At 34.4% G+C, this 26,862-nt stretch overlaps 3 protein-coding genes across 4 annotated transcripts; all 3 read left to right on the forward strand.

The window, feature by feature from the left end:
• The first annotated feature begins 1,185 nt into the window (after window positions 1-1,185).
• LOC141489392 (trace amine-associated receptor 8b-like) lies at window positions 1,186-2,283 on the forward strand. The gene has a single exon (XM_074190043.1). The coding sequence runs from the start codon at window positions 1,186-1,188 to the stop codon at window positions 2,281-2,283; it is 1,098 nt and encodes a 365-aa protein (XP_074046144.1).
• Window positions 2,284-17,090: 14,807 nt separating this feature from the next.
• On the forward strand, window positions 17,091-18,140 carry LOC141489906 (trace amine-associated receptor 6-like). The gene has a single exon (XM_074190256.1). It carries the CDS (start codon window positions 17,091-17,093, stop codon window positions 18,138-18,140), a length of 1,050 nt encoding a protein of 349 aa, XP_074046357.1.
• Window positions 18,141-23,931: 5,791 nt separating this feature from the next.
• LOC141489907 (trace amine-associated receptor 7a-like) lies at window positions 23,932-26,380 on the forward strand. Of its 2 annotated transcripts, XM_074190258.1 has the most exons (2): window positions 23,932-23,956; window positions 25,359-26,380. In XM_074190258.1, the coding sequence occupies exons 1-2, from the start codon at window positions 23,932-23,934 to the stop codon at window positions 26,378-26,380; spliced, it is 1,047 nt and encodes a 348-aa protein (XP_074046359.1). The 2 variants fall into 2 exon arrangements, with proteins under 2 accessions (XP_074046359.1, XP_074046358.1); XM_074190257.1 differs by lacking the exon at window positions 23,932-23,956 and having other exon boundaries at window positions 25,325-26,380.
• Window positions 26,381-26,862: the final 482 nt, after the last annotated feature.

Genomic DNA, 26,862 nt, shown 5'->3' on the forward strand with positions numbered 1-26,862 from the left:
AGCACACATTTCTATTCCCCCACATTCTACTAGCAGGCTGCTCCATCGTCCTTTCTCTGATCTAAGGGCAAAAGAGTCAGGGCTCTCTCTTTTTCAGTGGTTTGTTCCATAAATATCTTTCCCTCTGTCGAACATCTTGTGAGACCAAAGATTTACATAGAAATTTTTTTAAAAATTGTTCAGAGAACTATAAAAAAAAGCAGGTAGGTGGACCAGTGGATAGAAGCAGAAATTAAGAAGCAGGAAGATTTGCGATTGATTGCTGCCTCATACATTTTCAAGCTGTGTCACCATAAACAAGTAACTTTAAACTTTCAGGTTTAGTTTCCCCAACTATAAAATAGAGATCTATTTCACCATATTGTTGTAAGGGTTGAGCTAACATATGCAAAGTTCTCAGGAAACATAAAAGTGATATATATATATATATATATATATATATATATATATATATATATATATATATGCTCACTGTTATTATTTAAATGTGTGTATATATATACATATATATATTATGTATACATGTATATATGACATTCCCCAAGCGACAACAAAATCCATGAAACAAAATCCATGTGAATAGATGTGCATGTATTGCAAATTCAGAAGGAAAAGAGATTTCCTATAGTCTAAACAGCAGGTTTTGTTTTCTGATAATGACTTGGGGAAAAAAGTTTCTTTTCTCAATTCACACCTCACACTATTGGGATTTTGATCTTGGAGGTTTTAAGGGGATGGGATTTCTTTGGCTGACTTCCTAAACACTTCCAGGGTGCTTTGGGCAATAACTGTTAACTGATACCATGGGAGAGAACACCAAAATAAAAGCTGATCTTTGAGCTGGGTAATCCCATCACATCTTTCCTCTTGACAGAGAAGCTTCTCACAGGTAGTGGGTCAATGAGAAATTTTTTTAAATAGGTAACTAAGGCATTTACATATATTCTTAGAAATTTTTAAACTTGCTGAGACTTGATTGAATTGCCTAGAGATAAATTGCAAAAGTTTCTAAGTTACATATGCAACTTCTGAATTTGAATGAGATTCATAAATTATAGTATCAATGGAAAAGATTCATAATTTATCAAAGATAGTAACTAGTAGATTTCTTAAAGCATTAATTCAATGAATCTTTTATTTTAAGGAGAGAGCTGGATATTTCAATAATACCAAACATACAGACTAATGAAAATTCTTCAAAGTTCAGAGAGAAGACTCATGAGCAGCAGCAATGGGTCCCAGCCTGCAGCTGTACAACTTTGCTATGAGACCATCAATGACTCCTGCATTAAAACCTCCTACTCCCCAGGACCCCAAGTCATCCTCTACCTGGCTTTCGGCTCTGGAGTTGTGCTGGCTATATTAGGAAATCTTTTGGTCATGATTTCAATTCTTCACTTCAAGCAGCTGCACTCTCCAGCCAATTTTCTCATTGCCTCCTTGGCATGTGCTGATTTTTTGGTAGGAGCCACTGTGATGCCTTTCAGTATGGTGAGGTCGGTGGAAAGTTGTTGGTATTTTGGGGAGAGTTATTGTAAAGTTCACTGTTATTTTGATGGATCATTTTGTTATTCTTCCATTTTTCACTTGTGTTTCATTTCCATTGATAGATATATTGCTGTCACTGAACCACTGGTCTATCCAACCAAGTTCACTTTGAAGGTTTCCTTAATGTGCATCACATTTTCATGGCTTCTTGCTATTATATATATGTTTTCACTCCTTGGTACTGGTGTCAATGATGATGGATTGGAGGAATTAGTAAGTGCCCTTACCTGTGTGGGAGGCTGTCAGACTGCTATGAATCAAACCTGGTCACTAGTAGGTTTTCTGTTGTTCTTCATCCCCACTCTAGTTATGGTCATGCTTTACTGTAAGATTTTTCTAGTAGCTAAACAACAGGCTAGAAAGATTGAAAATGCAAGTAGCAAAGGAGAATCTTCATCCTCAGAGAGTTACAAAGCCAGAGTGGCCAAGAGGGAGAGAAAAGCAGCAAAAACACTGGGCATTGCTGTGATTGCATTTGTGATCTCATGGTTCCCCTATTTTATTGAAACAATAATTGATGCTTTCCTAGGGTTTATCACCCCAACATATATTTATGAAATTTTAGTTTGGTTTGCTTATTTTAACTCAGCTATGAATCCTCTGATCTATGCTTTCTTTTACCCTTGGTTTCGAAGAGCAATTAAACTGATTGTCTCTGGGAAAGTCTTCAGAGGTCACACTTCAACAACCGATTTGTTTTCTGAGCAGGTAAAGACTTCAGATGGAAGAAGTTAAAGTTCATTTGAAAGAAATTTACTACCAAGTGATGGAAAACCTAAGAGACAGGACTTTTCAGAATATACAAATTTTGCTGCTATTCATATCAGACAAAAAACTTCAATTTCAGTCCCAATAAATAGCATTTGGTAAAATTCATTTGCTAAGAAAGATTACAAGGTTTCAAAGTTTCCTACCAGTACCTGCCTCAACTCACTTTATCTGTTTCTGTCGTAAGTCCTGGGTTCCCTTAGTTCTTATTTTCCCCTTATTTCATAGAACTTTTCAATCTATTTCCTTTTTTGGGTTAGTATTTCAAATGAAGTAGAACACTACCCTTTTTTAAATTTTGTTTTCAAAAATCCCCTTCCCATGTTTCTTTGGTTTTTCAAATTTCTCTGCAATGTATCTGTACTATTCTTTCTCTCTCTGGCTCTGTCACTGACTGTTTCTGGCTGTCTCTGTCTCTATCTCTTTATCTCTTTCTCTCTCTCTCTCTTCCTTTAATTCTTTCCAAGCCATTCAAATCTGGATCTAAGAATTTTGTTTCTTGTTCTATTATAATTTTGTTTCTTGTTCTATTATATATATATATATATATATGTTCTATTATGCTTGTTCTATTATAAAGACTGAAGCAAAAAAAAGATATCACCAACTTTACAAAACTGTCCCGTGTACCTTTAAAATACTCTCTTCTCACCTTTACTTCTTAGCTTCCTAAATCATTTTAAGGTTCAGTTCAAATGCTATCTCATTCAAGAGTCCTTTCCCAGTTTCCATAATTGTTAAGCATCTTCCATCCTCCATATTACTTTATATTCATTTTGAACAAATCCTGTATTTATTTATATCCGAACATACTATTTCAACCAGAAGATAAACTCTTGGACATCAGAAACTGTCTCATTTTTGCATTTATATCTTCAGTCCTTAGCACAGCACATAGCACATAGTAAGTACTTAATAAAATGTTTATTCATTCATTTTATAAATAGGTAAAGAAAGACAATGACTTTATTACTAAAGATGTCCTTTACCTTTTGTGTTTCTATTTTCTCCTCAATCACAGAACTAACCAGGGCTATCTTTAATCACCCAAAAGTGTTGTTGGTTTATAAATTGCTTTTAGTCATTGCTGTTCTTTTGAAACATTTTATTTTTTGCCAATTGCACATAAAAACAATTTTATATTTTTTAATAACATATAAGGATAGTTTTTAACATTCATTTTTGTGAGATTTTGAGTTTAAAAACATTTTTAATATTTTCTTAAATGACATTTCACCAATACTCATAACAATACACAATTAGCACTTAAAACAGGTTGAAATTTGTTTTCACAATTATTTGATCATTCCATTAATATAATATACAACTTCCACAATCTGATAAATACAATAATACCCATTAAGTTAATTCTGCACTTCCCCATTTGATAAATGATCAGATTCAAATGAAACAGGCAGGTTTACAATGAAGAAATTCAATAAAAATAACAAGAAAAAATGCTCTAAATCATTATTGATTAGAAAAATGCAAACTTAGACAACCTTGAGATATCATTTTACACCTATCAGATTGGCACAAATGTTGGAGGGAAATTGTGAATTGATCCAACCATTTTGGAGAGCATCCTGGAAATATGTCCAAAAAAGTATTAAACTAGCTATATTCTTTTTTGACTCAGCAATATCACTCTAGTTCTCTTTCTCAAGATGATTAAGGAAAAAAGGGAAAGAAAATATATATTCTACAATATTTATATTCTACAATATTTATAACTCTCTTTGTGGTGACACAAAACTGGAAATTATAAACAAGACCATTGGGAATTGGCTGAACAAGCTGTGGAATATGATTGTGATTGATTACTAATATAGTACAAAAATAATGGGTTTGATCTTAGAAAAAAATTGATTGACTTGAATGAGATGATTAAAAAACAAAATGAGCAGAAACAAGAGAACATGGTATACAGTAACAGAAATAATATTTTAAGAACAACTTTGACAACTTTGAATGACTATTATAAATACTCAGATGAACTAAGGACCTGTGAAGGAAGATGCTACTTTCATCCAGGGGAAAAAATAAGTAGAAGTATGTATGGAATGATTACACACATTCAAGTGTCTGTTATGTGTGTGTGTGTGTGTGTGTACATATATATATGTATGTATGTATATACATATATATTATATATATGTATGTATGTGTCTATGTATAAAAGTATCCATAACTAGAGTATCATAAAGGGAATAGAAAAAGGAAATAAATAAAGTTACATGATGATTTGCTTATATATTTAAGAGAAAAATAGTAAATCATAGATAATAAATTTGCAGTTTTATATGCAGTAATCTTTTTTCTGTTCTACTATATTTTGGAAATGTTTGTTTTTTCTTAAATTCAGAATACAATAAAATAAAAAAATCTACACATATTTCAGTTTGTTTTTACAAATAGGATATAAATATTATTAAACATCTGTATAAAACAAAAACTATCAATTAAGTTACTAAGGATGCTACATTTTTTACTATCTCATAAATTCAGAAAATCCAAGGTATTTTACTTTTCCTTTCAAGCAAAAATTGAATGAAAAACAAGTTGTGAATATATTTGTTTTAAGAAGCACTTCATTAAAGATCTTAAAACTTTGAAAGGTTTTACTAATCTTTTGCCATTTCAGAGTATTTGAGGCATCTTTGGAAACCCAATTTTTTTGTTATGATTTGTGGAAATTGAACTACTAAATGTCAAAATGTGAGATAAATTTCATCATGCCTGTAATTTCATACACATACAGGTCAGCCTTGGAGCTTGTTGGGGGAACTAGATACATTGTTCTGAGAAAAAAATTTCTCAACAGAATTTAGCTCAGTGATAGCACTGAGTCTTCCTAATCCTTGTTCTATGGAGAGGCCAACTCTGTGCTTTCCAACCCCAGTGCTCTCCTAGATACAGAGGAAGCGAGGTGGCATAGTAGATGGAACCCTGGATCTGAAATAAAGAAGACCAGATTTCAAACCCAGCTGCAGAACTTTTTATGTGTGTAACTGGGGAAGTCATTTAACCACTGACTCAGTTTTCTTATCTATAAAATGGAGATAATCATAATGCTTAGCTTGTGAAGGACAAATGAAGTAACATTTATGAAGTATTTTGTAAAACTTGAAGCTCTATATAAATTCTAACCATTATTATTAAGCTCTTACTGGGTTATCTTGTTTATATAAAAGTGAAAAACAGTGGATCTGGTAGGATTTGAAATGTTTAATTTACTAACTTTCTAAATTACTTTTGCAGAAAGTTTGTGTCTAGTTCAATATTTTTATATAAGCCTTTTTAGAATAATCAAATAAAATTATGATATCAATCAAATGATTGTATTACATGCACATTATGTTGATTTTAGTGATGGGAATGTTGTGCAGAGACATCCTTCTCATTGCCTTTTCCAGAGCCATCATTATCCCTTGGCCTGATCTAGTAGAAAACAGGACTTCTGTTGATGGTCTGGGTACTGTGAGAATCCTTGGCCTTTAGGAAGTGGGTTCCCTCCCATATCTGTAGGGTACCAAGGCATTTCAGTAATGCTAGGCAGACCACCAATTTGGTGGTTTTTGGTGACAACTTTGCAACAATATGATATAGCTAACCTCTTTCTTTCTTTCTTTCTTTCTTTCTTTCTTTCTTTCTTTCTTTCTTTCTTCCTTCCTTCCTTCCTTTCTTTCTTTCTTGTTTGTTTATTCATTCATTCATTCATTCATTCATCCATTTATTTATTTGTTTGTTTGTTTATTTGTTTATTTGTTTGCTTATTTATTTAAGTTTTTGCAAGGCAATGGGGTTAAGGGGCTTACCCAAGGCCACACATCTAGGTAATTATTAAGTATCTGAGGCCACATTTGAACTCAGGTACTCCTGACTCCAGGGCTGGTACTCTGTACACTGTGCCACCTAGCTGCCACTCAGATCTTCTCTTCCCTACAGTGTGCCTTGGAAAAAACCCTCCACCTTGCCATCATCCCTGATCACATTGAGGAACTGCAGTTCCTTCCATATAGTATAACATTTAACTTTCTTCTATGGACTTCATATCTCAATTAGAAAGGGAGTTCTGTAATAGCAGAAGAGGATTCAAATTTATATTAATACTTGCTTGGCATATAAAAAGTACTTTATACATGTTTTTTTTCCACTCCATTCTACTCTAAGAAAATTGGATTTGTCTATCACAACTTCTATTTTTTGTGCCTCTGTGGAATGAGCATTTTACTCAATACAGTTCAAATTCCAATTTCTCTTGGTAGTAGAAGACAATTTACAGAAAGAAAAATGTCTTTCTCCTTTTTCCATGATGCTAATGAACCAGAATCTTTCATTTCTGCTTATCCTCAAATTTCAATGTAATATTAGAGCAGATATGTATTTTTTGGTAATTTACCTTCATCATATCAATGACATACTATTGGACATAATCAAGCCAAATTACAGTGATGAATTCTTCCATTTTCTTTGGAACAATTCTGTTATATATGTCAACTTGTAACAGTTCCTAAGTTCTACATAGTAGAAAGGATGATTACATGGATGATCTACTTTCAAATCTTCATGTCTTTCCTATGTTTTACCTTGAACTTAATCTCCCTGGGCCTTACTTTCTTAATCTAATGACCAATTTTTAAGCAAAGTTACTTCCCACTTGGTTCATAATCCCCTGTTACCTTAACCTTGTTCTGGTTGACTTGGCATTGTGGCATCTCCCAGGAGATTACATCCATTGAATTCTCCTGAATTACAACTTCAAAATCCATTCTTGTTTCTTGATTTAAAATGCTTTCAAGATAGATATATAAAAAAAAGAATGAATGGATAATGAATAAATAAATTGCTAAACAAAAACTGTATAATAAATTGTGTTGATATTTGATCTTAAAAGACAAAGTAGAAATTAGGAAAGTTATTACCAAGTGACATTGAGAACATTTCTGAACACTATCTGGTGAATCATAACTGAAATTGAACTAGGTTTTCCTTTTTCCTCTATTGCTATATCCCCCACCCTTATTCCTGACTTTCATTGTTTAACTTCTATAAAGTTTAATAATTTAGTTCCCATATAGCATTATATCTCTGAAAAGTAATGGACTTTACATTTCATATGCCTTATATGTAGTTGAAACTGATAAATAACTTTGTGACATGATTTATCGTGCAGAAGTTCAGAATAAAAAGAAGCAGAGTAATCTAAGGGAAAGAATACAGGCTCTGTAGTCAGTGGATATGTGTTCAAAATCAGCCTCTCATACTTAACTACCTGTGTAATCTTGTGGTAGGTATTTAACTTCCCCGAGGTTTAGATTCCCTTCCAACTATTTATAATCCTATGATCTTTGTAAGTGCTTCTGAAATAACAAATTTGGGTTCCTTCCTCTATTTCATTTCTAGATTTCTGTATTTGTGACACTTTTTTTAAAAAATCTATTTTATCAATTATCTGCTTTGCCTCACATTTAGTAATATTACTTCACAAAAGAAGCAATGACAAATGGAAATGGTTTCTTTTGGAATAACTATATGAAGCAAGTCAAGAGGGTCATTTATACTTCCTGCTCTTATGAGATCAGTTTTCATTACTAAGGCAGGTTAACCTCTCCCTGGTATTATGTAACCTTTGCCATTCTTGGTTGTTCTTTGGAACTCTTTGTCATGCTATCTTCCTATAGTTATATATTCTCCAGGTTAATGCATGGATTGTCACTTTCATTCTCTAATAAGTTAAAAATCAGTGCTTCTTACAAATTTGCCCAGATTTCCCCATCTTTAAAAAAATTCATTTTACTTTGCCATTTCCTCAAGCACTTGCCCTATATGCCAGAGTAAAACTCCTCAAATTACTGTCTACATTCCTTATTTTGACTTCCTCAACTTTTTTCCTCAATTTTCATTCTGGTTTCTCACCTCACCATTAAAGTGAAACTATTCTTTCCAAAGATACCAATTTTATTTGCCAACTCCAAAGATCATTTCTCAATTCTCATCTTTTTTTGACTTCTCTTCTAAACTTAACACTGTTGGCTATTTCTACTCTTAAATATTCTCTCCTTTCTGTTTGTTTTTTAACATTGCTTCCTCATGATTTTCCACTTGTCTTTTTGGCCATTCCCTCCCAGTCTCTTGCTGAATCATTATCCATAATTCATTCTTTTTTATATAAATATTTTATTTGTTTCCTAATTATATACAATAGTAGCTCCTACCTATCATTTTTGTAAGGTTTTGAATTTTATAATTTTTCCTCCACCCTCCCTTTCCTTCCCCTCCCCCCACAGAAGGCAATCTGATACTCTTTACATTGTTTCCATGCTATGCATTGATAAAAAATGAATGTATTGAGAGAGAAATCATATCCTTGAGGAGAAAATAAAATATTGGAGATAGCAAAATGATGTAGTACATAAGACAACTTTTTAAACAAATTTGAAGGTAATAATCTTTGGTCTTTATTTAAACTGCATAGCTCTTTCTCTGAATACCAATGTTATTTTCCATCACAGATACCCTAAAATTGCCCCTGATTATTACATTGATGGAATGAGCAAGTCCATTAAGGTTGATTCTCACCCCCATGTTGTTGTTAGGGTGTACAATGTTCTTCGGGTTGTGTTCATCTTGCTAAGCATCAATTCCTGCAAGTCTTTCCAGGTTTCTCTGAAATACCATCCCTCCTGGCTTCTCATAGAACAATAATCTTCCATAACATACATGTGCCACAGTTTCTTTAGCCATTTCCCTATTGATGGATATACCCTGATTTCCAATTCTTTGCCACCACAAACAGAACTGCTATGAATAAATTTGTATAAGTGATGTTTTTACCCTTTTTTCATGATCTCTTCAGAGTATAGACCCAGAAGTGGTATTGCTGGCTCAAAGAGTATGTACATTTTTGTTGCCCTTTGGGCATAATTCCAAATTGCTCCCCAGAAAGGCTGGATGAGTTCACAGCTCCACCAACAATGTAATAGTGTCTCAGATTTCCCTCATCCCTTCCAACATTGATCACTGTCTGGTCATATTGGCCAATCTGAGAGGTATGAGGTGGTACCTCAGAGATGCTTTAATTTGTATTTTTCTAATCAGCAATGATTTAGAGCAATTTTTCATATGATTATATATATATATATATATATGTATATATCTGCTTTCCTCATCTGCAAATTGCCTTTGCATAGCCTTTGACCATTTGACAGTTGGGGAATGGCTTTTTTAAAAATAAGCTTGACTCAGTTCTTTCTATATATATATATATATTAGAAATGAGTCCTCTGTCAGAAATACTAGTTGTAGGGGCAGCTAGGTGGTTCAGTGGATAGAGCACTAGCCCTGGAGTCCAGAGTACCTGAATTCAAATCCAGACTCAGACACTTAATAATTACCTTAGCGGTGTGGCCTTGGGCAAGCCACTTAACCCCATTTGCCTTGCAAAAACCTTAAAAAAAAAGAAATACTAGTTGTAAAAATTGTTTCCCAATTTACTACATTTCTTTTCATCTTGATTTTAGTGATTTTGTGCAAAAGCTTTTTAACTTAATGTAATCAAAATTATCCAGTTTGTTTTTTACGATGTTCCCTATCACTTCCTTGGTCATAAACTGCTCCCCTTTCCATAGAGCTCACAGGTAAACTATTCCTTGTTCTCCTAATTTGCTTATAATATTGTCTTTTATGTCAAAATCCTGCACCCATTTTAATTTTAACTTGGCATAGGGTCTGAGATGTTGGTCTAATCCAAGTTTCTGCCATACTATCTTCCAATTTGCCCAGCAGTTTTTTATTGAAGAGTGAGTTCCTATCCCAGAAGCTGGACTCTTTGGATTTATCAAACAGCAGATTACTATAATCATTTCTAGCTCTCTTTTGCACCTATTCTACTCCACTGATCCACCACTCTATTTCTTAGCCAGTACCAGACAGTTTTGATAACTGATGCTTTATAATATAATTTTAGATCTGATAAGGTTAAGCCACCTTCTTTTGTACTTTTTTTCATCATGTCCCTTTCTATTCTTGACTTTTTTTTCTCCATATGAATTGAGTCACAATTTTTTCTATCTCATTAAAGTAACTTTTTGGAAGTTTGATTGATATGGTATTAAATAAGTAATTTAATTTGGGTAGAATTGTCATTTTTATTATATTAGCTTGCCCTATCCATGAGGAGTTGATATTTGCCCAGTTATTTAAATCTAATTTTATTTGTGTGAAAAGTATTTTATAGTTGTTTTCATAGAGTTTCTAAGTCTGCCCTGAAAGGTAGACTCTCAAGTATTTTATGTGTCAGAAATTATTTTAAATGGGATTTATCTTTCTACCTCTTGCTGCTGTATCTTGCTAGTGATATATACATGCATATATATGTATATATATATATATATAATTATATATAAATACTAAGGATTTAATGTGGGTTTCTTTTATCTCCTGTGACTTTGCTAAAGTTGCTAATTGTTTCTGGTAGTTTTTAGATGACTTTTTTAGGGTTCTGTAGGTATACCATCATGTCATCTGCAAAGAGTGAGAGTTTTGTTTCTTTCTTCCCAATTCTAATGCCTTCAATTTCTTTTTCTTTTCTTATTGCTGAAGCTAACATTTCCAATACAATAATGAATATTATTGGTGATAAGGGGCATCCTTGTTTCACCCCTGATCTTATTAGGAATCCTTCTAGCTTATCCCCATTGCATATAATGCTTGTTGATGGTTTCAGATAGATAATGCTTATCATTCTAAGGAACAATCCATTTATTTCAATGCTCTCTAGTGTTTTTAGTAGGAATGGGTGCTGTATTTTGACAAAGGTTTTTTCAGCATCTAATGAGATAATCATACTATTTCTGTTAAGTTTGTTATTGATATAGTCAATGATATTGAAAGTTTTTCTAATTTTGAACCCACCCCACATTCCCAGAATAAATCCTGCTTGGTCATAGTGTATTATCCTAGTGAAAACTTGCTGTAATCACTTTGCTAAGATTTTTATTTAAGATTTTTGCATTCATATTCCTTAGGGAAATTGATCTACAATTATCTTTCTCTGTTTTGGCTCTTCCTGGTTTAGGTATCAGCACCATATTGGTGTCATAGAAGGAATTAGGCAGACTTCTGTCTACACCTATCTTTATAAAGAGTTTATATAGAATTGGAAACAATTATTCCTTACATGTTTGATAGGATTCACAAGTGAATCTGGCCATGGAGATTTTTTCATAGAGAGTTCATTGATGGCTTGTTGAATTTCTTTTTCTGAGATAGGATTATTTAGATATTTTATTTCCTCTTCATTTAACCTGGGCAACTTATATTTTTGTAAATATTCATCCATTTCATTTAGATTATCAGATTTATTGGCATACCGTTGGGCAAAGTAGTTCTGAATTATTACTTTAATTTCCTCCTCATTGGTGGTGTTTACCTTTTTAATTTTGAAACTAGTTATTTGATTTTCTTCTTTCTTTTTGTAAGTCAAATTAACCAAAGGTCTATATATTTTATTGTTTTTTCTTGGTTTTATTCATTAGTTTAATAGTTTTCTTACTTTTGATTTTATTAATTTCTCCTTTAATTTTTAGAATTTCTTATTTGGTATTTAATTGGGGATTTTTGATTTGTTCTTTCTCTAATTTTTTTAGTTGCATGCTTAGTTCATTGATTTTCCCTCTTTATTTTATTCATGTAACCATAACCTATTCTTAACTATAGTTAGATACCAAGGCTCTTTCCTTCATCATCTTCTTCTTTCTTTATACTCTTTCTTTTGGTGACTTCATCAGTTCCTAAGGGATGAGTTACCCTCTCTATATGTTCAACCTTATTCTCATATGACATTGTCAAGCTGTTGTATAGAATTTCAAACTCAAAATGTCAAAACAGAATTCCTTTTCTTTTTCCAGTCATCTTTTCTTGTGCCTTAAGTTCAAAAGTCATGTCCCCATGGGAGTAGAAACTCTCCTTCAGGCTTAACTGGCATCCCCACATGGACAAAAGAAGAGTTCCAAACTGTATTAATGCTTTTATACCTGGTGAATATCTTTTCATGTGGCCAACTAAACCTCATTTTGTGAACTGTGAGATGATAAAAAAACTCAAGTAACTGAGGACTCTAAATTAAGTTATAACAGGTAGATATTGGGATTTGTTTTCTTTATGCAATGAATAGTGTTGTTTCTTTCATTGAAGTGTATATATCTTAAAAACATCTATTTAAAAGGAGTATCAGCTCAAGGTCCTCCTTGATATGTTTGTCAGTGTGTGTGTGTGTGTGTGTGTGTGTGTATAAAACAGTCAACTTTTTTTTTGCAAATTTAATCCAATTCTGTTGACCAATAGAGGATTTTGTACCATATAACATAATTCTGTCACATGCTGCCATGGGTTTCAACTGTGAGCTGGAAAGCCTCAACCATAATGGAAGATTTGGGAGCAGCTTATGAATAAATTCAGAGTGGTAAAGTTTTGTGTGTTCTCTCACTATTTCTTGTGGTGAAATCATATGAGTGAACAGAAAATTCCTGATAGGATCAAATCATTCCCTAATATATCGGATTTGTTGCAACAAATTCATACTTTCAAAACAAGCAATGTAGCAGAACTGACTATACTGAAAAACCATTCTAATTTTCAGGACTTCAACTTCCTTCCCTTTCCACTGTAATACACATTTTCTTTTGCAACCAACCACCCTTCCCATACCTTAATGATCAAATAAATGCCCACAAAGATACCATATTAGGCAAGGGCACCCATACTACTTCCTGCAGTCTTCTCACCATTGACTCACTTTCTGATGGCCACCATGCCAGAGGAAATTTATATTTCATCTCTTACTCTTACTGACTGCAGTAGATGAAATTTTTGTCTCTCCTTGCCAGGAAAACAACCCTCCCTTCCTCCTCCTTTTCCAATAACCCTTACTCTTCTACCATTAGAATATAAGCTTCTTTATACACACAAACACACACACACACATATCTTACTCTTTTTTCCATTAGAATATAAGCTTCTTTAGGACAAAGGCTGTGTTGTTTGTAGTTATATAAGTAACTCTTTGAATAATTAATATCACATACACCTCTGCAGTCTTTGACACTATCACTCTCTTCTTTATGGTTTTTCCTCACTATTTTCTCAGTTTTTTTTCCTCTTTCTGTCTGACTAGTTTTTCTCATTCTCCTTTGCTGTCGCTTTAGTCTATGCTAGCATATGCCTATGCTGACTTTCAGTGTCTTCTGGGTCTATCCTGGGACCTTTTCTACCTCTTTAAAATTTAATTTGACCTGATCAGATCTTATGAATTCAATTGTCAACTTCATTCTTAATATTCTCAAGTCTACTTATCCAACCCTAGCCTCTTGGCTCACCTCTCATTTTTTTATTGCTCAAATTAGATGTCCTATAAATATTTTAAATTAATTAAAATTAAACTTATTATCTGTCCTCCACAACTCTCCCCTCTTCCTAACGTGCTATTACCATCTTTCCAGATAACCAGACTCAAAACTTAGGTGTCATTTGCCATGGTTTTTTTTAATTTTACAGTTTTCATATCTCTTCTATATGCCCCTTTCTCTCCTCTGATACTGCAACCACCCTAATGCAGATCCTCATTACCTCACACCTACACTATTTCAATACCCTGGTATTGGTCTCCCTGCAATGTCTCCACTTCAACCTTTACTCAGTCATCAGTGATCTTCCTAGAGAAAGGGTCTAACCACGTCATTTCCTCTATTCAATAAATTCCAGTGGCTCTCTATTACTTCTAGGATCAAAAATAAAAGCTGCTAGTAGATATTCCAAACCCTTATAACCTTTCCTCCCTCACTTTTAATTTTTTCCTTCCCCTTACTTTTCTAGTCTTACTATTAACTCTCCAACCCTTCATAAACTCTTCAATGTGGTGACACCAGATTGCTATTCCTGGAACAACATGAGCTATCCCCTTACTCAGGGCATTGTCATTGACAGTCCCCCATTTCTGAATATTCATTCTCTTCATACTGTCTCTTGACATTTTAGATTCTTTAATTCTTTTAGCTTTTAAGTCTCAGATAAAATCCTATCTTCTCTAGAAAGCCTTTCCCAAACCCTTTAATTCTAGTGCCTTCCCTCTGCTGATTATTTCAGATTTATCCCATTGATGGCTTATTTGTACATAATATTTGTATGCTGTCTTCCTCATTAGACTGTGAGCATCTTGAGGGCTGGACTATCTCTTGTTTCTGTAGTCCAGGATGCTTAATAAATATTTGACTAATGTTATCAATAAATGTTAACCTTTCTATTCACTTCATAATCTCCTCTCTAGATGTGGAACTGCCCATGATACTCAGTGACAGCCAACTACATAATACACTTGGGTATGTTGAAAGACTGATCAAATTACCCAGGATCTCCCACTCAATAGCATTTTCTACAAGTTTCCATGGAAAACTAATGTCGTTTTTATACTTTGTTATCTAAGAAGACCATGACATCCAAGAGTTAATGCCATGACAAGCACATAGGTCACACTGCTACTAAGTGTCCAGTGTCTGAGGTTGGATTTGAGTTTCCAGTCTCCTGACTCCAAGACCAGCGTTCAATCCACTGTGCCACTTTGCAGTGAATATTTTTTTGATAATTTTGCGATGACATTCCTCCAACAGTGTAGTTCCAAAAACTATCTACACTCATTCATCATATCCCTGGATGCCTTCTCCTTAGAATCCTTCAGCCATGGGAGAGGGTGCAAGTCTTATTTACTTTTCAAGCATTCTTGATGAAAAGGTCAAATATAGAGAGGCTGCCAAGATATCTTCACATTTCCTTAGTTAATTCCAACAGGGATCTAAGGAAACAAAGGAAAATTATCTAGATTTGTACATATTGTGTACTGAGAGACCATCACCTACCTTGGGTTGTATTCTACATCCATCTCCAATAAATGTTTCCCTCAGTTCTTTTTCTTCTTCCCAGGATATCTTCCAAGCTTAGACTCCTACTAAAAAACTGGAAATCATTACTTTTTATGGCTCATATATTTTTACTGATCTCCACTTTGAGTATAAAATGATTGCCTTGTCCTATTTTACTTAAAGTAAATGCCCAAGAAGCAAACAAAAGGAAAGAATGATTGGGAACCTATGCCAGGTTCCTCACAGAATTTAGGTTCCTAGTTAATGAGCAATTTGTTAATTTATTGAATCCTTGATGTTGGCAGTTAGTCAAAAAAAACATTTATTAAACTCCAGGTACTGTGATAAGTACTGGATTTTGGACAGAAATTTTGTAAATCACTGTGGCTATAGATCAGTTCTAATATAAAGGTTGTTAACTTTATTATATTAATAAGGATAGGGGTGGCTAGGTGGCATAGTGGATAAAGCACCGACCTTGGAATCAGGAGTTACCTGGGTTCAAATCCGGTCTCAGACACTTAATAATTACCTAGCTGTGTGGTCTTGGGCAAGCTACTTAATCCCATTTGCCTTGCAAAAACCTAAAAAAAAAAATAAGGATGGGTTTGTGACTGTTTCTTTTTTATTGTTGCTCTCTGTTGATTTCTTTAACCAGAAAGCTCCATCTACAAATTTGGATCAGTACTTGCTCTACAAATAGTTCTTAGGACTTTAAGTGAGGGGACAAGAGGTATCCTATAGTAAGTATTAACTCTAGTTTTCTTGAATTTTTAAGCTAGCGTCCTCTCTTCTAGGATACTAATTCTTCATATGAACACAATAAGTACACGCATATACATACATAAAAGGCAAATTAAATCCATATATGTATACATGAATGTGTATAATGCATGTTTTTAATAAATGTGCTTGGGATATGTACATACATGCACATAAACAAATTCTCAAGGAGGTTTATTTTGAATTTTGCATGCGTGCATATGTTACATTCACAACATATATTTATATAACATATGAAATTTAGTCATTTGAATCCATAAAGTGGATAGCAACCTGCAACTATTATTTTGACTTAGACAACTCATGAAAAGTATACATATTTATATAATGCTTAAATTATACAGCCATGCATATGTGTATATGGTCATATATTCAACATTTGTATCATTACATATGTGGTCATGTTTATTGTTCTGTATATAGGTATGTGCATATATGCATATGTATATATGGTACTTGATTATAAACCTCAGCTTTGTAGGAAAACTTTCTAGATAATGATCTCTGAAAACAAAGTTTATTCTCTCAGTTCACACCTTACACTGCAGGGATTCTATCTTAAGGGTTTTCATCGATGAGATTTCTTTGGCAAAGTTCCTGAGAGTCAAATGTGCTTTGGGTATTAATCTAACCTGACAGCATCAGGGAGGCAATACTAATAAAAGGTGATTAGCAGCAGCATAACCATGTCATATCTTCCATCTTTTGACAAAAAGAAGCTGTTCAAGATACAAAACCAGAAGATTAATAGGAAATGCTATCATAGGAGCAGGTATGATATTTCTTCTGCTTATGCACATCCAAAGTAGATGTGCTCACAGTAATTTTCTTTATTTGCATTTATTTACTGCAAACATGGAAAATGCACTTATAAATTCATCTTGTCAGTATGCATAATAATTTGGAATTTGGCTGTTACAGGAATAGGATACTATTGCATTCAGGTAAGGTAACAGAGAGAATTTAGGAACATAAAATTAAATTACTTTATTTCAATGTAATGTGTCTTTTTGTAGGAGAATTGTGAATTTCAGGATCATCAAGAAGACAATAATCCAAGTTTCTAAGAGAAGAATCATGAATAGCAGCTCTGAGTCTCAGCATGTACAATTCTGCTTTGAAAATGTAAATGGGTCCTGTATTAAAAATCCCTATTCCCAAGGACCTCGTGTGATCCTCTATGTGGTATTTGGTTTAGGGGCTTTACTTGCAGTTTTTGGAAACCTGCTGGTAATGATTTCTATCTTTCATTTCAAGCAGTTGCACTCTCCGGCCAATTTTCTCATTGCCTCTTTGGCTTGTGCAGATTTTTTAGTGGGAGCCACTGTGATGCCCTTCAGCATGGTGAGGTCCGTGGAGAGTTGCTGGTATTTTGGGGAGATGTTCTGTACATTTCATAGCTGTGGGGATACAGCATTTTGCTATGCTTCGCTCTTTCATTTGTGCTTCATCTCCATTGATAGATATGTTGCTGTCACTGACCCACTGATCTATCCAACCAAGTTCACTGTGAATATTTCTGGACTGTGCATTGCTCTCTCCTGGATTATCCCCATTACTTACAGTGGTTCTGTTTTCTACACAGGTGCCAATGATGATGGATTGGAGGAATTAATAAGTGCCCTCACCTGTGTAGGGAGTTGTCAGGTTTATGTGAATCAAAGTTGGGTACTGGTAGATTTTTTGTTGTTCTTTGTCCCCACCATGGTTATGGTCATTCTTTACTCTAAGATTTTTCTTGTAGCTAAACTCCAAGCTAGGAAAATCGAAAATGCAAGTAGCAAAGGGGAATCTTCATCTTCAGATAGTTACAAAACCAGAGTGGCCAAGAGGGAGAGAAAAGCAGCAAAAACACTGGGTATTGCAGTGATTGCATTTCTGATTTCTTGGTTACCCTATTCAATTGATGCATTAATTGATGCCTTCATAGGCTTCATCACCCCTGCTTATATTTATGAAATTCTTTGTTGGTTTGCTTATTATAACTCTGCCATGAACCCTTTGATTTATGCTTTCTTTTATCCATGGTTTAGGAAAGCAATAAAACTGATTGTAACTGGGAAAATCTTACAGGACAGCTCTTCAACCATGAATTTATTCTCTGAGCAAGGCAAAGCATTGGAATAAAGATTTTTATAATGTATTCTTATGTATTTGTGAATTCTGAATGTATGAACAATTGCTATATAATTACAGAATGAAACATTTATGAAAGCAATCACTTCTCAAAAGAAGAAAAATTTTAAATTAAAAAGGGCAAATCAAAAAGGCTGCTTAATATCTTTGAATGTGTGCATTTTCTGATCACTGCTTCAATGTCTTTTGCTTACCAAATTATTCAGGATTAGCTAAGGACCTCTCTACCTACGATCGCTACAAAGATTTAATTAGGAGAGTCCCCATGAGTATTGTCAGCCTTCTGTTCTTTCCTTTTCTTTGGCCTGTCCAGTCAAGCTGGACTTCACTTCCACAAAATTCTCTTCCAGATTTCTGTATCTTTTTATAGGCTGTCCCCCTTTGTCTTTAATGGTGTCACTTTTAAGTTTTGTACATTGGAATCCTTACCATCACCCTGCAAAGCACGAGCACGAGCACCACCGCCTTAACCTTATTGACTCTCCTAATAGTATCAGCCCATCCCTATCACTTTTACTATTATTTCATTATATATAGCTATATGCCTGTCTAAATATCTAATCTCTGTGTCTTTCTATCCTGTACATATTCATCTTTGAATATTGTATATACTACCATTACTCCCACTATCACCTCTCCCCAGAATGGAAAACTTGAGGACAGGGATTTTCTTGATTTTGGACTTTCATTCCCAGTATTTAACATGCATGGTGCTTAGATGGAACCGATTGATTGACCAGTTTTTTTCTGCTATAAAACCCTATGCATTTTTTCTTCTACTCACATCAGCATCCTTCTCTCTTCTTCTAATGGTTCCATCTCATCTCCTATTATTTGTGAAATATTGAAACATTATCTACTCTTTCTTAGGCTCAATCTTTTGGGAGCTATCTTCCACTTTCCTGAGTCCTTACTCTTTGTCAGTTTCTGCCTGAAAAACTGGACCACTGCCTTCACTACCACCATACAAAAACACACTCTCACACACACACACAAAACACACACACACACACTCTCACACACACTCACACACACAGACACATACACAAAACACACAAAACAGACAAAAAACAAACTCTCACACACAAAACAAAGAAACACACACTCACACACACACACACACACACACAGACACACATACACACAGACCCCTGGCATCCTGTTTATTACTCACATTAGTCTATTTTCTGTCATCCTTATGTTATTTCTTCATAGTCTTTTTTCAAAATAAAATGATTCAATATATGTCTTCAATACCAGTAATAATAGTTATTTAGATAAAATGGTCAATGTAAAATTATATGTCTGGGGCAGAAATCAGGATTGATGTTTATGGGATATTTTAAACATATATGATTTGTTTTGTCATTCCAGTCAATAGGCAAAATGTATTCTCACCTTCCAGCCCTGAAATGTGGATTATCAATTACTTGGCATATTTGTCATTGTTGTGTCCTTTTCATTAGCTCATGGAGTCAAAATTGCTTATTTGTAACTGCATTCTGACATTTTTGTTTCTATTAGCTTTTAAATGATTAGATCATTATTATTATTATTATTATTTTATAATAGGAATTAATAAATCATCCAATAAATTCAGGCAACAAATAATGATTAGGAATTATCTGTGCTCTAGGTGGCCCAGTGGATAGAGGACTGACCTTGGAGTCAAAAGGACCTGAGTTCAAATCAAATTCTTGCTTAGGTCACTTAACCCTATTGCCTCACAAAAATTAAAAAAAATTGTCTCTGTTCTCAGAAAATGTATAATCTATGTGGAAATAAAAAAATAAGAAATATGGAACCAAGCCTAACTGTGAATCTTGCCTCCGTCACTTGCTATCATTTTTCACCTTCAACATCACTTAATCTTTTCTGGACCTTATTTTCCTCAATTGTAAAATGTGAGAACTGGGCAAGGTAACATCTTCAGGGCACCTTCAGCTCTAAATCTACGATCCTGTGAAATATTTAAGAGAGAAGTTATTTTGTGACTAGTAGGCATTCAAGACCCTCCACAATCTAGACCTTACCTATGTCTCTATATTTTCTACTTCTCCCCTCAATAAATCTTTTCTACCATTAAACTGACCTTCTAACATGCTCCTGAAATGTCACCTGCATTTCTACATTTGTAGGTTCACTCCCACCTTTCCCTTGGTTTAGCATGGTTTTTCCCTCCCCTTATCCATCAAGTCCCATCTTTCATTTCAGGTTCAGCTAGAATCCCACCTGATACCCCCCTAATCTCTGCTTAGAGTCTTTGGGAAACAATCATCCTGACTCTTTTAGCCCTGACTGGTTGAATAAGGAAAAAAAAATATTAAACTACTTAGAGACTTAGCAATGACAAGTGACTTGTTCAAGGTCATAGAGATAAAAATGGCATATCTACAATGGAACTCCTTTTTCTGATGCCAAAGTTATTATTTATTTTACTACATTATGCTGCCTGCCTCAGAATAACGGAGTCATAGCAGTACCCTTCCCTATTAACGAATTCCTTCTATATGATCCTGTAAAAGTAGTCTTTTATTCTCTGTTTAAATGTCTCCTAGGTCAAAAAATTCTGCCTCTGGTGATAGACAGCCTTATCTACTTTTGGATAATTCTGATAGAAAATTCTGCCTTACAACCTAATAGCAAGCATTTATATAGGGGTTTGCATTTTGCAAAGCACTTTACAATTATTACCTCATTTTATACTTTTTAACCCTGGAAAGTATTTTAGAGATAAGGATACAGAGGTTGAAAAAGATTAAGTGACTTGCCTAGCATCACAAAACTAATACATTTCTGAGACTCGATTGGAATTCAAATCTTCTGAGCTCCAGAACCAGTATTCTTCTTTGCTCTAGCTAATTTTGATTCAGCACTTTAAAGTTTATCAATAATTTTTATTTATCATTTCATTTTATCTTCTCAAATACTTATAAAATAAATCCTCATTTTATAGATAAGGAAACTGAGGCATATAGTGGTTAAATGACTTGTCAATGTTACATGAATACCAAGTGTCTGAGGTTAGATTTGAACTCAGGTCTTCCTAACTGGAAGTCTACTTTTCTGTCTCCTGCATCACCTACTCTTACCCTGGTGTGAACCAAACTCTATCTTCTGGATCTAGTATTGGACTGTGGATCCAAGCAGTAGAAATCTAATCCCTTTTCCATAGGGCAATCTTTTTGTTAATGATCACTGCTAGCCCATCCCTCCCTCAGTACAATGCATACATCTTACTTTTAATTATATTGCATTATTAATAGGAAATTAGTATAATAGCTATTATGTATGTGGTACTTTAATGTTTACATATATTAGATCACTTGATTCTCACAACCACCCTGGGAGGCAGGTGCCAGTTCTGTTTTACAGATGAGGAAACAATAGCAAGAGAGATAATTTGCCCAGGGTCATCCAGCTAGTAAGGATCTGAAGCTGAAATTGAACTCAGATTTTCTTAACTCCAAAAAGTCAAGTCTTTCTCCCTCCAAATACAGCCTTCTATTCACTGTGCCACCTAACAATGTTTAACTACATAACTGATGGCAGGTGTTGAATATCAATTATAAAGACCTCAATCCTTGATTGTTAATAACAACTGAGTCAAAAACATACCTCGCCCCTCTTCTGAAAGCATGATTTAAATCCATTGCCCATTCTGCTTAGTTGTTACCCACCACTTTAGCTGTATACTGAATATAGATATGTTATAACTTATTGAGTAAAAAAATTTAGTCTGATTCGGCCATTATAATGAAGTCTTCTATATATCATAGTACAAATACCTCTTTATATAAAAAAATAGTTGTCTTGCCAGCAAGAGATTGAATTTGATGTTTTTTCCCTAGGGACATCTTAGGAGTAAAGGCTTCTATGTATCATAACAGAAATTGTTCGTTATATAAAAATAACTGCCTTGATGGCAAGGGGTTGAATTTGTTGCATTTTTTTGTGCACAGAAAGATAATTAAGTGTCTGAGGTTGGATTTGAACTCAGGTCCTCCTGACTCCAGGGCTGGTGCTCTATTCTCTTAGCCACCTAACTATTCTCTTTGGCATCTCTTTCACTTGATAACTTTATTTTTATTTCTCCTTAACATTTTGGGAGATGTTCACACTTCTGCCAGATCAATTCCAAATCTTGATAATCTTAATTCTCCCTCATTTTCTTTCCAGGTTGGTCCATTTGCTTTCCCCAACCTGAACTATGTTTTTTTTCCTGTCCTACTAAATTAGAGAGGATGCTATCTTTGTAGATATTTTATTTTTTATTTTGTAGATGTTTTTATTTATTTATTTATTCATCCACAAAACATTCAGTAAATATCTAGGCAAGTGAAATAGTGTCTTCTCCCAAGGACCTTATATTCAATTGGGGCATACCACATGTACCCAGATAAATGAGAACTCTTGCATTTTTGAGGAGGAAAAAGCAGACTTCAAACTAAGACCACTGTGAAAATCACTATAGTCCCCATGAGTTCATCTCTCTTCTCCTATAGAAATGCTCTTAACTGCACTACATCCCACCCCTCTGCTGGTGGTTATCTTTTATTCTGGAAGAAGACTATGCCATCAGGGAGGTGATGTCATGACAAGCACCTGAACTGGATTTGAGTGTGGGGGGGAGGCTGTGCTAAGTCACCAATCTCACTTTCTCCTCCAGAGTCATCTGGGTCCAGTGGCCCGATCTGAATCTGGATGACTGGAGATGGTCCTAGATGTGGGCAATCAGGGTTAAGTGACTTCCGGAGGTCACATAGTGTCTGAGGGTGTATTCAAACTCCTGTCCTCCTGACTCTAAGGCTAGTGCTCTATCCACCGTTCCAACTAGTTGCTCATACCACCCCTCAAATATAAAAAGTGTTCCTCGGGTTTTCTCTTACCAGTTCTTCCCAGTCATTACTTTTCTCTTGACTCCTTGACTGTCTACTATTGCAGCAACTGAGTGCTACAGTATAGAACTCAATGTGGATCAGAAAGACCTGAGTTCAAATCTAAACTTAGATAATTACTATGTGAACTTGGAGAAATTACTTAACTACTCTCTCCCTATTTTATCATCCTTAAAACTGGGTTAATGAGGGCATGTGACCTGATTTGACTTCTAGAAGCAGGCTTAGATTCAGACAGTCAATAAACATTCATTGAGACCTATTTCAGAGAGATATTCTGGAGTATTTATTTATGATTTTATTTCTTTTCTTTTCTTTTTCCTTCCAGCTGGCTTCCACAATCATTCCAATACAGGAAAGAGTCAGGTTTAAAAAGTGTCTTTTCCTTTCCAATAGTTACAAGTGGCATCTGGCAACTGTGATATTGCCAGCAACTGAGAAGGTCTCACTATAGTTTCAGAGTGTCCCCAGCACCCGTCATATACACGCATCCAGTGTTGTTGCTTCAGTGTTAAAATAAAAATAAGCTGGTAGGACTATTTCTTTCCCTTACTGAATATTGGAATAACAAAGAAAAATTACTTATAAAGTTATAAATATTATGTGTTCAGAGGCACTACTCAGTTCCCAGTCAGTTTGGTATATTAGATGGCATCCACAGTGACACTACTTTGAAGATTATTGATTTCCCCTTTACTGGGTCAGAGAAAGATCTAGGTTCTGTAGATGCTGTGATCATTTCATTCAGGGCTTTTTTATTCAGTCATTTCAGTTGTGTCTGACTCTTTGTGATTCCATTTTTGGCAAAGACAATGGAATGGTTTGTCACTTCTTTCTCCATTTCATTTAACATACTTATGAGGAACTGAAGCAAACAGGGTTAAATGACTTGCTCAGGGTCACAGAGTAGTGTCTGAGGGCAGATTTGAACTTAGAAAAATGATTCTTCCTGACTCCAGACCTGTCCAAACTACAGGTCTTACTATATTCCCATTCAAAATGTGTATTTATAATTAAGTTGCTGTGAACATAGAGAAGGTCTATCTACTTTTTCTGATGAATGCAGAGAGAAGCAGCATGACATATTTTCCAATGAAATTCTCTTCTGATGCTTCCAAGTAATACTGAAAAGACCAAAAGTGCTCATATTCTACCAATGAATTCAAGAATATTCAGGAAGATTGAAACTAAAATAATAAAGTAGGAAAAAATAATGGATGGTTGTGGTCTGGGTATCAGCAATGGAATTTTTTTTTAAATTATGCAGGAATTATACTCTAACATTTGTAGCCAGCACCTAAAAAAAGTATAGATTATTTTTAAATGATTTGGAGAAACTCTTAATGTATGTGTATGTAGGGATGTATATATGTATGTGTATATGTTTTTATATACCTATAGTTAGGATGTCTTAATGACAGAGGAACGTTAAGCTTTAATAGCTACACATACAAATATACACACATAAAGTTTACATCTATATACACAGTTATATAGATATCTCATTTATGTGTATACACACATTATATACACATACATAAAATCCCAGTACAATCTCCATAAATTAAATCATCAAAAATTTCATAGAACAAAAAAACCTACACATAAAGATGCAAATCTTACAAAACAAAATGGATAATTCTTGTTTATGTAAGAGGCAACAGTAGTTAAGCAGAATGAATTCATTACTAATGGTTGTTAGAAAAAATTTTTTTTCTCCTAATTCACACCCAATTCCTCAGGGAGTGTATCTTAGAGGTTTTCTGTCACTTCTCTGGCCCAGTTCCAGAAAGGTTGAAGTATTTGAGGCATTAACTCAGAGTTGACAATGTGAAGGGCAAAGAAATAAAAGGCGACCATTGAACTGAAAAATCCTTTGTGTCTTACAGAATTTTGTAGAGGAGCTTCTCTGAGATAAAGAATGATAGAAGTAGAGGTAAATGGGACCAAGCAAATGAGCCCTGACTACCCTGGTACTGATCTTTACATTTTTCAAAGCTATGTACTTAGTGGTTTGTAGATTTAACTCTACTGAGTTAAAAGAATGTATAATTAGTATAAAAAAGGATGAGGGCTTCATTGTCTACTGTGCCAGGAAAAATGTTGAGAGCTTTACAAATGTAATGTCAGAGATCATAATTCAGAAGGGATATTATTTCACCTTCTATAAATAAATATTTGATATATGGTTTTTTTTTCAGAAAAATTGGGAATGCCAATAATAACTTTTCTGTAATTCCAAGAAAAACAAAGATATTTAGAAGCTGAGAGAGAAGAATGATAAATAGCACCAATGAATCCCAGCCTGCAGCTGTACAGCTCTGCTATGAGAACATCAATGGTTCCTGCATTAAAACCTCCTACTCTCCTGTTCCCCGAGTCATCCTCTACTTCGTCTATGGTTTGGGAGCTGTGCTGGCTGTCTTGGGAAACCTCTTTGTCATGATTTCAATCCTTCACTTCAAGCAGCTGCACTCTCCAGCCAATTTTCTTATTGCTTCCTTGGCTTGTACTGACTTTTTGGTGGGAGCCACTGTGATGCCGTTTAGCATGGTGAGGTCAGTGGAGAGTTGCTGGTATTTTGGGGAGACTTATTGCAAATTTCACTCTTCTTTTGATGGGTCATTTTGTTATTGTTCCATTTTTCACTTGTGCTTCATCTCCATTGACAGATACATTGCTGTCACTGACCCTCTGGTCTATCCAACCAAGTTCACTCTGTCAGTTTCAGGTCTATGCATCTTGTTCTCCTGGATTCTTGCCATTACTTTTAGTTTTTCACTTTTTTTCTCAGGTGCCAATGATGATGGGCTGGAGGAATTAGTAAGTGCCCTCACTTGTGTGGGAGGTTGCCAGATTGCTGTGAATCAAACCTGGGTACTGATAGACTTTATGTTGTTCTTCATTCCCACTCTGGTGATGATCATTCTTTATTGTAAGATTTTCCTAGTAGCTAAACAACAGGCTAGAAAGATTGAAAGTATGAGCAGCAAAACTGAGTCATCCTCAGAGAGTTACAATGCCAGAGTGTCAAAGAGGGAGAGAAAAGCAGCAAAAACACTAGGCATTGCTGTGATTGCATTTCTTATTTCATGGTTCCCATACTTTATTGAATCAATAATTGATGCATTCCTAGGGTTCATCATCCCAACATATATTTTTGAGATATTAATATGGTTTACCTATTATAACTCAGCCATGAACCCTTTGATTTATGCTTTCTTTTATCCTTGGTTTCGAAAAGCAATTAAACTAATTGTTACTGGGAAAGTCTTCAGGGGTCACTCTTCCACAATAGATTTATTTTCTGAACAAATTAAGGTTTTAGACTGAAGAAGCTAAAATATGGAATAGGTGAACTTTCTTCATTCAGTTTCAATCCCATTTTTAGGGCTGATGTCTAATAAAATACTAAATTACCTTTGAACAATGATAATTATCAACTGATTTCAAAGTTGCACTCCTGTTCCTGTCTTTTCTCATTTGACATTTGTCTTTGTTCATTACTCCTCTCTTGCCCTTAGGGATAAAGTGATTTTTTTTCTTTTCTAATGAATAATTGATAATCTTATCTAATCTACTCCCTCTTTTAGACTTTCATTTACAGTAACTATGGCATCTCTGCCGGAACCTCTCTGTTGTCTTTTCTTCCTTTTAAAATGTTTCAAAGCTTTTGTTCAAATATAATAAATGCAAATAATTTTTGTGTAGTTAACAATCATTTATTTAATCATATTTGTAAATCAGTATCCCTGAGAAATGTTTTCATTTCTATTCTGGATAAAAGAATATTGCTTATTGGCCTTTTCTCTCTT

The sequence above is a fragment of the Macrotis lagotis genome, chromosome 5 (assembly GCF_037893015.1).
Source record: "Macrotis lagotis isolate mMagLag1 chromosome 5, bilby.v1.9.chrom.fasta, whole genome shotgun sequence".
NCBI lineage: Eukaryota > Metazoa > Chordata > Mammalia > Peramelemorphia > Peramelidae > Macrotis > Macrotis lagotis.

What these genes read in the sequence shown, in the direction of transcription:
- LOC141489392 (XM_074190043.1), top strand. Translation starts at nt 1,186, where the DNA reads ATGAAAATTCTTCAAAGTTCAGAGAGAAGACTCATGAGCAGCAGCAAT.
- LOC141489906 (XM_074190256.1), top strand. Translation starts at nt 17,091, where the DNA reads ATGAATAGCAGCTCTGAGTCTCAGCATGTACAATTCTGCTTTGAAAAT.
- LOC141489907 (XM_074190257.1), top strand. Translation starts at nt 25,325, where the DNA reads ATGATAAATAGCACCAATGAATCCCAGCCTGCAGCTGTACAGCTCTGC.